Source organism: Buteo buteo, chromosome 8 (genome assembly GCF_964188355.1).
Source record: "Buteo buteo chromosome 8, bButBut1.hap1.1, whole genome shotgun sequence".
NCBI classification, from domain to species: Eukaryota; Metazoa; Chordata; class Aves; order Accipitriformes; family Accipitridae; genus Buteo; species Buteo buteo.
The window spans coordinates 38,954,435-38,968,893 of NC_134178.1; the positions used below are offsets into that span (position 1 = coordinate 38,954,435).

The 14,459-nt window shown below is 36.0% G+C and overlaps 1 protein-coding gene across 32 annotated transcripts in view; it reads left to right on the plus strand.

Annotated features, from left to right (window-relative positions):
* ABI3BP (ABI family member 3 binding protein) overlaps positions 1–14,459 on the plus strand; it is a 169,335-nt gene that overhangs the window by 120,966 nt on the left and 33,910 nt on the right. For 25 of the 32 annotated variants that reach the window (XM_075034192.1, XM_075034195.1, XM_075034198.1 and 22 more), the window contains 8 exons: positions 423–497; positions 1,141–1,212; positions 1,695–1,769; positions 3,394–3,468; positions 3,954–4,028; positions 5,160–5,225; positions 5,530–5,604; positions 11,049–11,144. In XM_075034192.1, the coding sequence (XP_074890293.1) occupies positions 423–497; positions 1,141–1,212; positions 1,695–1,769; positions 3,394–3,468; positions 3,954–4,028; positions 5,160–5,225; positions 5,530–5,604; positions 11,049–11,144 (609 nt within the window). The remainder of the gene's footprint in view (positions 1–422; positions 498–1,140; positions 1,213–1,694; positions 1,770–3,393; positions 3,469–3,953; positions 4,029–5,159; positions 5,226–5,529; positions 5,605–11,048; positions 11,145–14,459) is intronic. The other 7 variants (XM_075034201.1, XM_075034204.1, XM_075034212.1 and 4 more) reach the window with 7 other exon arrangements.

Genomic DNA, 14,459 nt, shown 5'->3' on the forward strand with positions numbered 1-14,459 from the left:
AGTATGAAGATGGCAAAATTGAATAGTTCCCACATAAGAACAAAGAAGTTAATTTATAAACGAAGTCTGATACGAAGGGTCCACTCAAAAATATATCTTGTCCTCAGATACTCGTGTATGGCAGATGTGGAAGATGTAGGCTACTACTGTCTATTTTTGTCCCATTACTTTACTATATGCTGTTCATTTCTTCACTGTTTCATCCAAAGCTACAAATTTGTATATAATTTGGGGGAAATCTGTGTCAGCAGCTATTTAATTTGTTTTCCTTTCTTTGCAGGAATTCCAACTGATTGATTTTCAGCTTTACCCTTACATAACTTGCCTTATTACAGATCAGATCGTACTTACGTTCCTTGTGTAATATGAAAGCAGTGTGTTTTTTCAATTATTGTTCCGGGTGCTGTTTGTTTTTATTTCAGCTCCAACTGAAAAACAGTTCATTCATACCAAACCAAAAACATCTGAAAAACCAAGAGTGCCACACACCAAACCTGGTAATGGAGTCATTCTTTTAATTTTGTGTGTTTGTGTTTAATCATTCTTTCCCTTAGCCTCGGGTTTAGTGCTTTTTAACAGAATTATTCGTAGCTTGTTTTGTGCTGAAACAAATGCATTAAAATTAAGTCAGTCAATCCAAAATATGCTAAAACTACACTGAAAATAATAGTAGGATTTGTATAGCATCAAAAATGTTCTTCCTCCTTTCTATTACATATAGCTAAATGATGACTGAAATGTAGTAATGCGGGTGTTGACAAATTTCAGTGGCTAGATAGGCTGAGTTCTCTCTGATTACTGCCTGGCAATGAGATGCTTCTCTGTGAGCACTTTTTTTTTTTTTTTAATCCATAAGATGCAGCAGAACTCCTTTGCAATGTGCTTGTACAGTTAGCAACTGACATTGTGTGCTATACTGAAACAAAAGTAGTCTTAAAAATAGTTACAGTGGGCTGTGTCTCTTCCCATTTTTCTTACAGAAGAAATGTATAAAAGAAGTTAATAGAAAGATAATAATATCTGCTAAAAATATTCTGCTACTCTTTGGGGCATTTTGAAAGTTTTAGAAATAGTGCAAATGCTACTTTGCTTCTGTTACAGTTTAATATTCTAAGATTCTTCACATTTTCTCCTTAACAGCAATACATCAGACAACTCCACAACCAGTTATTACAAAATCTACTACCACTGAGCATTCAAGGGCAACAATGGGTAAATAAGTTTCCTTAAAGTTAAAATGTAGGTGTTTTTAATTTTTCAATGGAGAAATTTCTAGAGAACAAGCTCTGGTGTGGTATTTTGTGTAACATCATTCCACTATCCTTCATTCTGCATACACACATGCGTGTTTCTTAATACAGATGAGTCTCAGTTCTGTCCTAGAAGTAAAGCAGAAATAACCTACAGCTCCTGCCTGGTCAGAAGCCTGTATTTGTCAGATCTCCAACCAAAGTCAGTGGTCTAATTTTTATTTTAGAGCAAGAATTTTAGCCACTAACTCATCTTATCCTACAGCGCAGTGCTAGAACTTTTCTGTGTTTTGGATAGTCATTTTGTTTCAGGTTCCAGAAAGCCATGGAATTGTTACTGTCTTTTTTTCAGGCATTTGAGGCATGCATTTTCTGTGGGCTAAATATGGCATTGGATCATGACTCCAGAAGAATACAATAATAATCTTTTTCCTCCTCTTTCAGCTCCAAAAGAAACACTGCTCATTCCTTCCAAACCCAAAACATCTGTTGGGCCAGAAGTACCACAGACTAAACCTGGTAATTTAAAGTTTTTTAACTTTAAAAGTGTTACTGTGGCACTGCCTTAGTTACACTTTCTGCTGTCATTCAGTACTGCAGTCATGTGACATGCATAATATGTAGACAGAAATTAGTATCATTGTTCAGATCAGAGTATGTTAATAAATTATATCAAAGAGAATGCCCAAGAATTGCATTTCCATGGAGAGCAGAAGTTAAGATGGTTGGGTTTTTCAACATTTGTTTATTGAATTGGTGGGTAGTAGCCATTAAAAATGGGAGGAATTCTATTCATTTTAATAAAAGTACACTGCTGTAACCAGCTTCACTAAGTTCTTTTCTTTTGTGGGATTTTATTACCCTAAATACATTTGCTTCAATTTCTCAAGTACTTTGGAAACTCAAGATTACTGAATCTCAGTCCAAGATAGTTAGATGCTAAGAATATAGTTACCTTCTTCCTAGCAGTGATTTTTGCAATAACTACAGTAGATTCGGGGATGCATAGTTATAATGAAGGATGGTGATACCTCAGCTTTACCCTGGGTGTGAACTATTTGCATAAAAATTCCTAGGTAGGAAGGTTACAGAAGAAAAAAATTGTTAGGGGAGGAGTGGCAACATGATTATAAGAAACAGCAGCTCCTAATCTTTCTTATTCTCTGATCTAACCTCCAAACTGATAATATTTTAGTTTTAGGCAAATAGGTTAATGAATAGTTTCATCGTTCCCCCCCTTTTTTCCCTTAGACTTCTAACCCTTTGTATGTAGCCCAAAAGAATTTAAGTAGAGACCATATTCATTCAAGAACTGTAGATATATAGTACTATGAAAATGAAAGTGAACAGTCCATGAAAAAGATGTATTTTCTAAAGGCCTTATTTTGAAAGGGTTTCTGTTAAGTAACCAAGTTAGATTCTAAGTCTCAGTTGAGTAAGAGCTATTTCCAATCATGTCATAGTTTACAAGTGCCATGTTTTGGTACTATACAAGGTTAGTTTTAGGCAAAGAATTTTAGAAAACAGAATTCATAGGTTTATTCTTTTCCTTTTAAATTTTAAATAATTTTAATGATGTATATACAAAATAAAGTACTGTTAGGAAAGTTGTTAAAAACAAATGGCACTATTTAGCCACTGCCCTTTATGCTAGTGAGTTCGTTACTTTCCAGCTACTATATTTTAACCTTATTTCTGAAAGAGAAAGAGACATGTAGTGTGTGTCTCTGCCTGTCAGTCTTTCCTTTTCATTTAGTAACTTAGACATCTTTCACTAAATTCAATCAAATTTGAGTGAGGGAAGAATGTCTGAAAGATAAATACATTACTACAAGCTTTTAGAAATTTTTTAAGGAAGTTGCTAATTAATATACCCAGTGTGAGAGAAACCAAAGACTGTCAGAACTCCACCTTTAGGGCATATGTTCTGAAGTTGGTGGGAGCCCAGCAGAATAGTTGCACTGTCTGGCTGTCAGCATGAAAACACATCCAGACTAATCGGAACATGTGTCTGTCTCATGTCTGTTAAAATTGTCTTAGCAGATGTGTAGATAGGTTTTTAGGAAACAGAGGACAAAGATCCTTAATGAAATCCAACTTCTTTAATTTCACTTCTCACAGAACAATGTTTTATTTCTTGTAGCTCCAAGGGCAACGCACCTGGGATCAATTAACCTTATAACAGTTCATGTTGTTGATGGGTCCAAAATTACTTTGGGTAATGAGAATATTATGTCAGTTTATTTTTCATAAAACTTTACTTTCTCTGCTTTTGCTATATGGCTAAAATTACACTTTAATCAACAGAAATACCTTAATATGTCTTTATGTCTTGTTCAATTGCTAGTCACATTCCAGTGCATGTACAAAATGTTGCTGGTTTTAATTTTCCAACCATTTTTTCTTTCATGCAATTCTTTCTAGAAATAAGTACTTCATGTACAAGGCTGAAGCATCATATGAAGAGGCATTACCTGATCTTCTTTTCTTCTTTTGTCTGACTTACTAATGATATATATCTTCCCAGTCTTGAAAAGTTTTTTATCTGTAAAAAAAGCATGATTTTTGACCCATGTTTCTAGCACTGACTCGTTTTGTTTATGGTCTGCACAAAGACAGTTTGCATTTCCTTTCCACCTGTGGTACCTTCTGTTTAAAAGGAAATAATTTGCATTCGATAAGCAATAATATCTCCACTTTCAGTTCCCAATGAAACATACCAGATTTCACCCAAGCCCAAAACTGCTCTAGCAACTGAAATTCCACAGTTCAATACAGGTAATTTTTAGGATTTTCTTAAGTTGTTGTATTGAGAGTCTGTAGATCTTAAGTAGAATCAATATGTTTTAAGTTTTAATAGTCTGTTCATTATTACCTTTAAAACTATTTCAGATATATAACATGAAAATTTATTTTTCCCCTTATCAAATGTTTTTTGTACATTGCTCTGAAAATCAAGGTTTAATCACTATTCTCACAAAGATGATACGAAGCTTTCAAACAGTATTAGTGCTGTGTATTGGATCCTCAGATATATAGTGTTGCAAACATAAATGTAACTGACTTCCATGTTTTTCCTTATAAAATACTAAATCTAAATCTGTAAAACTTTTCCCAAATGTAAATGTCAAAAATGAGTAGTATGTTCTTTCCTGCGTAAGTATTTTCTCTGACACTTCAGAGAGGCTGGATTAAATGTTGTGGATAGAATGGTTATTAGATTCAAATATCAAATAGCTAGCTCTATTTATTTAAAAAATTGAGTTATGGAAGTTGATAATTTGGCACAAGATGACAGTGACTACTGCTTATACTTTCAGTGTGATTCACACAGATTCTGTAACAACTAAAATATCAAAATTATTTGGCAAGTGAAAGGTGACAATAAGAAAAGCTTGAAGGCTTCTGATTCTAACCTTGATGATGACACTACGCTTCAGCAGCGCTACACAGTGTCTGCATTGAATGCTTCCAGTTGTTTTCTCAGCAATATTTAATGTTTCTTGTTTTTATCTGACTATTTGATTGGGGGGGGGTTCAGTTTGGTGTTTTATTTTGAGGTTTTTTGTTTGTTTGTTTTTTACAGAACCTAATTAAATGTCTTAAGGCCATGGATATCTTGCAGAGCTAACTCTGTATCCATATACAGTTGGGTAACTGGCTGTAAATATTTTATATCTTTTCCTAAACCTAAACATGAATGTAACTGGTCAGACTGCATGATGGAGTCATCTGACCACTTAAGAAACTAGCATTTTCAGCGTGCATTTTGGATTGGAACTCATAGAATTCTCATATGTCCATTTTGCTGTATCGCATTGATGCATGGACCTTTTTTCTGGCAAATGACACCGCACTATCGGTGTTCCTTTTACACATAACATTTAAACTGAACCTTATTTCTTTTAGCGCCTCATAAAACACGTCTCACTTCTGCAAGACCAAAGCCATCTGATAAATCACAGGCCAGACCTGGTAATAATTGTTTATTCAATTTGGGATGGGGAGGAGAGGAATTAATTAATTTCACCTATTCTCAGTGGAATTTTAAGTGTTGCTGGGAAAAAATAGGGTATTTTTCTTTCAATTAATCAGTTTAGAAGTAAACCCTTTCCAAATCAGAAAAAAAGAAACCAAAATTGTGTGTATCATCACAGCATTACTTTTTCTTCTCTAATGTGGAATTGTTGGCATCACATAAAAGCCTGTTAGGTTTTCTTCTCATGGAACTTTTTCTTTTTTTTTTCTTTTTCTTTTTTCTTTTTAAACTCTCTCACAGCTCTTAGTAAAACCACACTAGCACCAGCTAGAACAAAAGCACCTGGACTGCCAAAGTGGATTGTGCCAACAACAGGTAAAGCTGCAGGTTTGGGGTTTTTTTTAACTTACCAGTGAAAGACAGGAATGTGACTTCCTCAAATCACCTTGAGCCCTGCAAAATATTTCGTTGTGTTTGATTACAGAAGTTAATTCCTCAGAGTACTGTATGTAACTGATGCTACTGGTCTTGCTATATTAATTCCTGAGTGTCATTATGAAATGATACTGACACTCAGTGTAAACTTACAGATAGATTATTATGTGGCTGCTGTTTACTGATGTTTTCTAGATGATAATTACTGGAAAACACTTTGTTGAAAAGCATTACCCAGTTGTTTAAATCCAAGTCAGAAGCCTTGGTAAGAAAGCCTTAAAGCCAGGTATCTTGCTAGCTACTAGCTATGCACATTGTGTGTTCACGTCAGATCTACTCATATTCAGACTATGCAGTATTCAGACTATGCAGTACTCATGCTTGAATACTTCAGCACCAAGAAATGATAGAGGAGGGTGTGAACTGTCATTTCATTTACACATCCTTACAAACACAGATAACATAGATCCATAACCACAAAGATCTATTCAAAATACCATTTGGCAGGGGGAAAAATCATTTATACTTTTTCAATTGTACTTGATTTTTCCATCTAATCAAAAAAATATTGTCAGTGCTAATTCATAATGAATCCATATTTTTTTATTTAATAAAGCATTAATTTATTATGTCAGTACAAATACTATTGGTTTCTTTAATACAGACATTGTTTACTTAAATACAAAATTTGGGGATTCTTCATCAATGATGCAAGTTTAAAGTAATAAATAATAAAAATAAGTAAGTAGATAAATAATACGCATATTCCAAGCAAACTTTTGGCTGTTCACCTGCTACTAACAGTGCTACTGTCCAATACTATTGCTCCATGCTAGCTAGGTTAGGATAACCTGCATAATATACCATCTACTCTACACATCCATTTTTTTGTCTGTGTAATGTTTCTCTGTACTAGGATTTCCAAAGTAGCTTTGGCAATTTAATACCTGTTGTTGATCTTAGTATGATTTGAGCTACTCATTCCTGTACATAATTTCGAGAAGCCCACCATGTTTTTAGAAACGGCAAAACCTCAGAAGAGATGGTTGTATATTAAATTGAATTAAAAATAGCCTGTTCAGAACATGACATGCTCTTCTGTGTTACATACAGAGTGGATGCCTTCATTGGAGGTATGTGCTCTTTGACCTTTCATAGTCTTTCTGGTAAATGAAATGAGCCCATCAAATTCCAAGACATCAGAGATAGTTACAGTATTAAATGACCAATGGCAGTAGTTGCAGGTCAGAAAGTTTTATTCTTTGCTTGTGTTGGCAGTCTGCTTATAAGTGAGCTTTTTAATGTCTCATTACCAAAACAGGCAGAATGCACACAGGTCTCCAGGAGTAGGTGGCTTCTGAAATCACACTATGAAATTATGCACAAATACACAATTATGTTAGACAGTATATTAAGCTTTTTCCTTCTCCCATATAGTACTAGCTTTGGCAGAGGTATTTGTAGATGAAAAAGAAGAAAAAACCAGAATGCATGCTAAGTAAATCAGCAGTATAAACATAACAGTAGACATGTTAATTGTTAAATGTAGTTTATTGTGCTTAATGCTGTTCTAGGTGACTGCTAAAGTATTGTTTTAAGCAGTCTTATTTTAAATGCTGCTGTTGGAGTGCCCACTAGCCATTATTTCCATGTCTTTAGAGCAGGGCCAGTTGCGAGGAAGAACTAGAGATTCGTTATGGTAGATGATGTCAAAAATCATCACAAGACTATTAACCTGCTCTGCAGGCTATGTGTACTCACAGGCAAATAAGTACGTTCTTTTAGAATTCTTCTGGAAAATGCTACTTCTAGTAATATTTTCAATTGCTCAGTTACATAAGTCTTTTTCCTCTAAGTTAAAGAAACATCCTGAAGATGTCTGTTACCTAGATTTTGTGTCCTGCCAAGTGAGCCCTTTGAGTTAAACCTGGCATCCAAAGTACTAAGAAGATCTGGCGTTTATCTACTGTGCATTTCTTTGTGCCTCCAACCCTGCTGACATAGCAATTAATCGATATCTTTCTGTGAGGCTGCGCCTTTTTTCTTAGAAGCATAGAGAAATCGCCGATGAATTTTGTACGTTCATGACGTGTTGAGAGAGGACTGCAGCTTTTCGCAACTTTTCAGTCTGTACTTTCCTCGATGATCAATAAGTGAAATCCCAAGTCTTGTGTAAAGCAGGTACATCAGAGTATTGTGGCAAATGCAGTGTCTTGAGCCTGCAAGGCTCTATGTGCTCACAAAAATAATTTCGTACAACAAAAGAGTTCAGGTAATCAATTAAAGAAATCTTCCATATCTCTCCCAAGCAATGTGCAATTACGTGTTGCAAACAGAATTCCTAATTCTGCAGAAGAGATTTAGAAAAGAGAATTCTGCTAACCTGGAACCATAAATCTTACCAGCTGAGCAAAGACAAAAAAGTTTCTTTTTCAGTAGGTGATATCTTAGAGAAATGATAACATTTTAAGATATCCGGATGATTTTTGGAGGTGGAGAAGTTTATTTCTTCCATTATGAAAATGATACCTTATTTTGTGTGGTTAGCTTATCAGAATCCTTAACTTTGGATCTAAGCTGATCAGAATGCTTAATTGGACTGTAAGGAACAATATGTTTTCAGGCTTATCTTCAGACATTACATCATTTTTTCTTTCTCTGAAGAAGAGGACATTTACTGAAGAGCCATGGATACTCTGTTGTTTGAAGACCAGTTTGGATCTTTTAATTCCTTGCTGGGCTGGCACTGCTGTTGAATGTACTCAGTTCTTCTTTCTGATTGTGCTCATTAGCATCAGTGCAAAGATGTTTCACCCCATGCATAGTGTGCTTGGCAGCTGCAGGGCCCAGATGATAAGCAGTGGAATTTGTTTTTTCTAGTGGCAGCACATGGGATTGTGACTGGTTTCCTGGCAGGCTTTTCAGTCTCCTGGCTGGCTGTAGTGCCAGGTGGTAAGCCTGACTGTGGGAAAGAGGCAGGATTGCCTCCTCATGACTAACATTCATTTTTGTTTTCTACCATGTTTTAGCCATTTTCTCTAGAATTTAGTTTTGAGATTGCTTTTCTATGAGTATTTGTCTTAGTGTATGTAACATTTCTTACTCATTTTCTTTTATTTAATCCTAACCATTTAAAAACTGCTTCTGATCTATTAATCTTCCAGACAGCCTTCAGCAAATAAACTTTGAGCAACATTTCCGTTTCCCTTGTGAAAGAGAGAGATAGTTGGTTTTCATTATAATGGCCATTAACTTTGTGTTCTATTTTCTTTTTATTTTTGAAACTGTGGGTTTATAGCCAAGTTCTAGAGGAACTCAAGTATTAGGGTATTTCAGTTTGTTTTACCAAGGGCACTTTTTCCAGTTCTTCCCTTAAAATGATCCACCCTTCTAATGGTATTCCTGCTATTAAAGGTGCAGTGGTTAGTTTTAAGGTGTTCCAGACCCCATGAATATTTCCAGGAAAATAGAAGACACAAACACACATTCAAGTAATACATCTATTCTCAGTTCTGTTAAAAGTTTGGATGAATGTGGTAAGTCGAAATGTTGTAATAAGCAAGTTACATTAACTAGCATAAGGCAAATCATATGATAAATACAGCAAGCTGTATGATAGTGCAGGTACCTTGTGTGAAAACACAAACAAACTTCTATGTAACTTTAAATTGCATTGAAAAATTAAAAAAGGAGATTTTGTCAACAGGGAAGTGTTGTGGTTTGATCAGCTTTCTCCCTGAAACCTTGATTTACTTTTCATTAGTACTTTACTAATGGCAGAACAGCAGTGCAAGTTTCTGGAATAAAAAAAAAAAAAAAAAATTACTTCTTCCATCTAGAATGTATACAATATTTTGTTCATGCCTAGCTGATATAACTCAGAAAAGATTGTGATTCTAAATTAGATTGTAAGGAGCATAATAGAGGTAGGCTTTTCTGTAGACACTGTAAGATGCAAAACTAAATTAGACTTGTAATGGATACTTGAGTGGTTTAGTGTGATTTAGTCCATGTGCTACTACATTTTGTTGATGTGTTTATTGTGAGATGAAGCAAAGAAACTAAGTATACTCTTGACTATGACCTGTGGTGTACAAGATTATTTTTCTTTTTAACGCTGGTGCTGGTCTTCTCATGCCTCTTCTTCCTTGAACACCATTCATGTGAAACTTTGATTAGCTCTCTGGTGCTTTGTATATCTGAAGATCTAATTAACACCTTAGTTTCCTGAAGACAAATTGCAGTTGTATAAGACTACCTGTTGTGTTTAGAAACTTTAGTCATAGGAACCAGGTGACCTGTGTCCTGTTCCCAGCTCACTACAAGTCTCATTACTTTTATCTTAAGTATATCATTTAACGCGTCTATACTATGGACTGTGGATTCCTAAGGTATGCCTAGCAAGAATGACCAAATAGTAAAATAATTGAAAAATTATCTGCTTCATGCTGTTAAAATATTAGTTTCATCTCAAAACAAACTGAGCACCAGATTATAAACCTATGAAATCTTTAGATCATCATAGAAATTTAGATCATGTTGGAATACGATTAGAATTCAATAATTGATTTAATTTTGAGGTATTTTTTTTCAATACATTAACTTTCAGGGATTTTTTCTTATGTCATGAGAAAGAGTGGTTTGGTTTGGGTTTTTTTTCCCACAAACATGATGAAATTGCAATGCATCTTCTCCCTTTACCATGTATAGAGTTTTTATAAAGTAAATATAAAAAGCATCTTAATTTAACAGTCTGGCTATCCTATAAATATCAGCATGTGAAACAGTTGTTGTGTACCAGGAGTAGTTGTGTTGATCTTTTTAATACCATTTACTTCAGGTTTTTAAAAATGTGTTTATATAACTTTTAAGTAGGACTTTATTTTATATACAAACTGAATTTTATGTACACTTTGCCTCCAGTACTCCAAATACGGTATATGTTTGGTTCAGGCTTGTTCTAGCCATTCAACATGGAGGTAACCGAAGATCTTATTTTGGGGAGAAGGAAAACTTTGCCCTTTGCAAGAATCCATGGACATTTTATTCTGTATCCTGAAAAACTGAAATGTTCTCTGTACTCATCTTTCCACATACAATCTTGGTTTAACTCACTGTTATCTCTTAATCTTTTTAATTCTCTCTTTCCAAATATACTTTGTTCAAGGAATGTTTAAAATTAAATTGCAGGCTCTAGAACCACTTTCTACTTACTTGAATAGGAAGATAACAGATACCACTAAGTTATTGGTAAAAGCATAGGTGGGCCATATATGCCAGTTTTGCACTTATTGTTAGCTAGAGTTTGAACATATGCAATATACAAATATTACATGACTTGGTATTGCACTGTGGATACTGATTTCATTTCTTTTGTTTCACAGATGACGTATATACACCTGAAGATATTTCCAGACAAAGTGGCGTGGATGTGGAAAAACCTTTGGAATACAGTGATACCTGGGAAAAGCCAATTTCTGGTAAGGTTAATAAAAGAAGACAATATAGCAAATTTTAACGTTATGAAAAATAAAAACACTGTCTTTCCTACACAAAAAGCACCTCCACTAAGAAGAGAAAATAATTCTTAGTCATCCTCATGAATATACCTTCTCTTGACTTCAGAATGCTACAAAAAAAAAAAAAGATAAAAATAAGAATATTTCATGGTCACTACTTGGTCACTAACGTATAGAATAGAATCACAGAATGGTTTGGGCTGGAGGGGACCTTAAACATCATCTAGTTCCAACCCCACTGCCCTGGGCAGGGACACCTTTCACTAGACCAGGTTGCTCAAAGCCCCATCCAACCTGGCCTTGAACACTTCCAGGGATGGGGCATCCACAACCTCTCTGGGCAACCTGTTCCAGTGCCTCACTACCCTCACAATAAAGAACTTCTTCCTTACATCTAATCTAAGTCTACCCTCTTTTAGTTTAAAGCCATTTCCCCTTGTCTTATCACTATGTGCCCTTGTAAAAAGTCCCTCTCCAGCTTTCTTGTAGGCCCCCTACATATATATATGCCATATATTAAAAATTACCACCACCGGTGTTGTATCCTTATGATCAAACAGGCACAATACTGGAAGCACTGATTTTTTTTTCATACTGGTAGTTTCTGCATAGCAAGGGAGAATAAGGTGAATGCATAACCAAATTGTCCTCCCATTTATGAGAAAGATTGGTTGAATATTAGGATCGTTGGGAAAATTAGAATGTTAGGCTTGAAGCAAAATAACGATGTGGACTAAATAAGGTTACAGGTTTTTTTACATGTCCTATAGCAGGCTTGTCAGTTTCCCTTTTCTTTCAAGTCTTACAATCATATTTTCAAAACAATCAAAATATTTTTACTGAAAAACAGCTTCCCCAAATAGGCCTGCAAAAATAGACTTTTTGTATTTCACTTTCTTCTAGTCAGCTTCTTAGAAATTTTCTGCTTCAACTGAAAAGTTGTAGCATAGAGTGTGTTTGTATGCCACGTGTACACGCACACATACATCCAAACGTGTAAACACCCTTACATGTGAAGAATTTCTTTGTTTCATAAGCATAACCAAGAATAGAGCTTGTTTTAGCTGTGCTTTTTTACTGGCATAAAAACTGACTGAGAATAAAAAATTTTTGGTTTTACCCTTGGATTTACTATTTGGCTGAAGCTGCTCTTTTTAGTTAGGTTTTCCTTTGAAAGCATGTTAATAGATTTAAAAACACAGATACAAAGATATGCCTCTAACTAATTTATAAACTGCTGTTTCCTCCTAATCCCTGCTGAATTTCCTTTGCACCTAATTTAACTGCACAAAGGCAAGAGCCTATCTTGACAGCTGAGTTCTGATGCGTTATCTTTTTAAGGCTTATTCAGTCTGAAGCTGGTACTTTGCCGATTAAGTCCAGTGTGATATACTATTAATATTAGCCAGATGCAGCTGTAAACTGAAAACAAGGATGGCCCTCTGCATTTTTTGTTACTGAATGTCAGGCAGTGGTGTGTACTTAAGTAAATCCAGCTTGTGATTTGCAGAGACTGGAAGTTTTTTTATGCACATAGATTTGAAGGAACATCTACATCTGCTTTTATTCATCTTATGACATTAGATGTTTAAAGTTAAGCTTTTAGAGCTTTGAAGTAAGCCAATACCTTGAACTGTAGTCATAAAAGACAGTTGGGTATGGTTGTGAAATTGGCTACTACTGTTTTGTAATTTTCTTATATACTTCTGTGATCTCAGCTCTCTTCATGAGGCCTTAATATGTATATCAAAATTCAGAATTATAGAATCTTAGAATCCTAGAATGGTTTGGGTTGGAAGGAACCTTTAAAGATCAAATAGTTCCACCCCCTCTGCCGTGGGCAGGGACACCTTCCACTAGATCAGGTTGCTCAAAGCCCCATCCAACCTGACCTTGAATGTTTCCAGGGATCGGGCATCCACAACTTCTCCGGGCAACCTGTTCCAGTGCCTTACCACCCTTACAGTGAAGAATTTCTTCCTTATACCTAATCTAAATGTACCCTCTTTTAGTTTAAAACTATTCCCCCTTGTCCTGCGGGCCATGGTAAAAGTCTCTCTCCATTTCTCTTATAAGCCCCCTTTAAGTACTGAATGTTGCAATAAGGTCTCCCTGGAGCCTTCTCTTCTCCAGGCTAAACGACCCTAAGTCTCTCAGACTTTCTTCATAGGAGAGATGTTCCCGCCTTCTGATGATTTTTGTGCCCCTCCTTTGGATCCTCTCTAACAAGTCTTTCTTATACTGGAGACCCCAGAACTGCATGCAGTATTCCAGGTGAGGTCTCATGAGAGCAGAGTAGAGGAGGAGAATTGCCTTCCTTGACCTGCTGGCCACACTTCTTTTGATACAGCCCAAGATGTGGTTGGCTTTCTGGGCTGCAAGCACACATTGCTGGCTTATGTCTAATTTTTCATATACCAATATCCCCAAGTCCTTCTCTGTAGGGTTGGTCTGAATCTGTCTGTCACCTAGCCTGTACTGAGGCTGGTGATTGCACCAACCCCCGTGCAGGACCTTGCACTTGGCCTTGTTGAACTTCATGAGGTTTGCATTGGCCCATTTCTCCAGCCTGTCAGGGTCCCTCTTGACAGCATCCTTTCCCTCAAGCTTATCAACTGCATCACTCAGCTCGGTGTCATCTGCAGACTTGCTGAGGGTGCACTCAATCCCACTGTCTATATCATCAGTAAAGACATTGAACACTAGTGGTCCCAATACAGACTCCTGAGGGACACCACTTGTTACTGATCTACATTTGGACATAGAGCCATTGACAGCAAGTCCTATATCCTTTTCCATTGATTAGTCCATCCATCAAACCCATATCTCTCCACTTTAGCAACAAGGATGTTGTATGGGACTGTGTCAAAAGCCTGGCAGAAGTCAAGATAGATGACATCAGTTGCTCTTCCCTTATCCACCAACACAGTCACTCCATTGTAGAAGGCCACCAGATTAGTCAGGCACGATTTGCGCTTGTGAAACCATGTTGGCTGTCTCTAATCACCTCCCTGTCATCCATATGCCTTGACATAGCTTCCAGGAGGATCTGTTCCATGATCTTAGCAGGCAAAGAGGTGAGGCTGATTAATGAGATATTGCTATAATTTAGCCAGTAGTTGACTTTGCTTTTAAATACATTTACTTTTTCTGAAAACTTAAGTGTGTGTTAACTGAAAAATTTACATTTATGCTACTTAAGAGAAATGAAAAAGATAGGTTACAACACACAATAATTAAGCTTCATGTGTTAAGAGTCTGTCCTAAGAGGCTGCA